This window comes from Pundamilia nyererei, unplaced genomic scaffold (genome assembly GCF_000239375.1).
Source record: "Pundamilia nyererei isolate P.nyererei 1_Seehausen unplaced genomic scaffold, PunNye1.0 scaffold00006, whole genome shotgun sequence".
Taxonomy (NCBI): Eukaryota; Metazoa; Chordata; class Actinopteri; order Cichliformes; family Cichlidae; genus Pundamilia; species Pundamilia nyererei.
Genome location: NW_005187407.1, coordinates 2,223,198 through 2,225,318, shown reverse-complemented (window position 1 = coordinate 2,225,318; position 2,121 = coordinate 2,223,198). Strand labels below are relative to the sequence as shown.

Below are 2,121 nucleotides of genomic sequence, written 5' to 3'. Positions count from 1 at the left end.
AAGTTTAGTTTGAGGTAAAAAGGGGCTCCAAACTGGTTCTTCTAGTTCAGGAGGTCAGAGGTGCAGCTGGTATGCAAAAACCTGTTCAATATTTTAAATACACTCCTTCCCATTTCTCCAATCCTCTGCATGTCCCACCCTAACGGTACATTTGACTGCCATATTAGGCATCTCACACCACTTGGTTCATGCTATAAAAAAGACGCAGGATCAGACTTTTGGTCACCTGAAGTGATCCACATCCAGAGGGACCAGGATGATGCTTTCCTTTGTCTTTGTTTTTGTGCTCGCTGGTGAGTTGTTTTCCTTCATATTCTTGTCTACGTTCACGTTTTTAAAAGGAAGAAATTATTTAGCACGAGTGCACTTTTCACCCTTCTCTCCCTCCTCGTGTCAGGTTGTGCATCAGGAGACATTGAGAAGAGGATTGTTGGGGGAGTATCCTGTAATGAGGACAGGCAGTATTATGTCCAGATAGACTCTGTTCAGGGGGGCATGACCTGTGGAGGCGCTCTGATTAACACCCGCTGGGTCATCACGGCTTCTCATTGTGCCGAACGGTAAGAAACTGCAGCTTTTGTTGAGTCACTTCACCAATGAGAGGGAATGGTGTTTAAAGCTAGTGTGTCATCAGGAGCACGAAGTGAAGGTGAAGTGAAAATCAAAGATAAAACAGAGTTACTAACTTTTTAAGCTGCTCAGTAATATTGTTGTTATTATATTATGTACTGAAATAAACAAAGCAATTTCTTTTTTTTTGCAGGTTGGTCAAAGTGAAGATTGGCTTAAACAACCAAGTACCATTATTGAAAAAAATGACAGGTTTTTTTAAGAAGCTTTTTAAAGGATCCCCCAAAAATCTTGAGCAGAACATTGATCCTAAACAACAGTTTACCTTCAAAGACGGTGATCAACCCCATGATATTATGCTGATAAAACTGAATGAGGATGTGAATCCTAAACTTCCCACTATCAGGCTTCCTCCGGCTGAAGGGTGTCAAAAACCAAATATGAATGATCCTGTTCAGATTGGAGGATGGGGTTTCAAGACAGCTGATGTGAAAAGTAAGGAAACCCTCAGACACTAGATCCAGTTTTTGGAAATAGAAATAAGTTTAATAATGCTTTATCTTATTTCCTCAGAGACCAGCAACCCCAAGAATTTAAAGTGCGCTATGACTGAGATAGTTCCGTGTGGAGAGAATGATAAACCTGATAGTAAATACTTTAGTGATGAGTCTACCACCATGTGTGCTCATAAACCTGGCGTGGAGTCCTGTTTTGTAAGCAAACTGTTTGATATATTAACCCCGAGTTGGTTTTAATATTAAACTTTAAACACTGACATTTAAAACGATCTAACCTCTGAACTCTGTCTGAATGTCTTCCAGGGTGATGCTGGTACAGCTGTGGAGTACAACAGCATTTTACATGGAATAATTGTCAGTAACCCTGTTGATAAGTGTGCAAATCCTGTTGTAATGCTGAATATTTGTCGCTACAGACAGTGGATTGCTGACACCATGCTGAACAATCCATGAGTAAACCACAGAGGAAATACGTTTCCCTTAAAAATGTCATTTCTCATTTTTCCTAATTTATTCTGAGAGTTTAAAATAAACTGGAAAAGATCAGAGACCTGAGAAGCTGAAGCCAAGTATGGTTGCAATATAAACAGCTTGGCACTGTTTTCATCTATGAATAAAAATGATGTGGTTACCTGAAGTTCATGTCTTATCTGATGTCTGTTTGAGGCATTTGAATATCAGATGTTTGTTTTCCATAAAAATGTGATCACTTTCAAATTTCATGCACCCTTTTACTTCATATGAGACGTTCTGTAATGTCACGGTTGATTGAGTGCCGTCAGAATAAATCATCTCCTTCATTTATGTTAAATGAGCACAACTCCAGATTATAGTATGTGCCAGAATACCCCCAACATACAAGATGATTGAGACTATGCTGTAGAATTTGGGTTTAACTGTAGTTTCTATTAAAAATACACTTTCTCATTTTAGAATATAAAGTACCTGAAGTGTAACACAATAAAAATATTTCTGCACAAAACCGAACATTACAATAAAGCCTGATTCTCCGTTTGAATAAGATTTATCAATT

At 38.4% G+C, this 2,121-nt stretch overlaps 1 protein-coding gene across 1 annotated transcript; it reads left to right on the top strand.

Moving 5' to 3' along the window:
* Positions 1–221: 221 nt before the first annotated feature.
* Positions 222–1,772, top strand: LOC102207090 (kallikrein-2-like). Its single transcript, XM_005722051.1, has 5 exons — positions 222–293; positions 398–560; positions 764–1,065; positions 1,144–1,283; positions 1,392–1,772. Exons 1-5 carry the CDS (start codon positions 257–259, stop codon positions 1,539–1,541), a joined length of 792 nt encoding a protein of 263 aa, XP_005722108.1. The 5' UTR covers positions 222–256; the 3' UTR covers positions 1,542–1,772.
* The last annotated feature ends 349 nt before the right edge of the window (positions 1,773–2,121 follow it).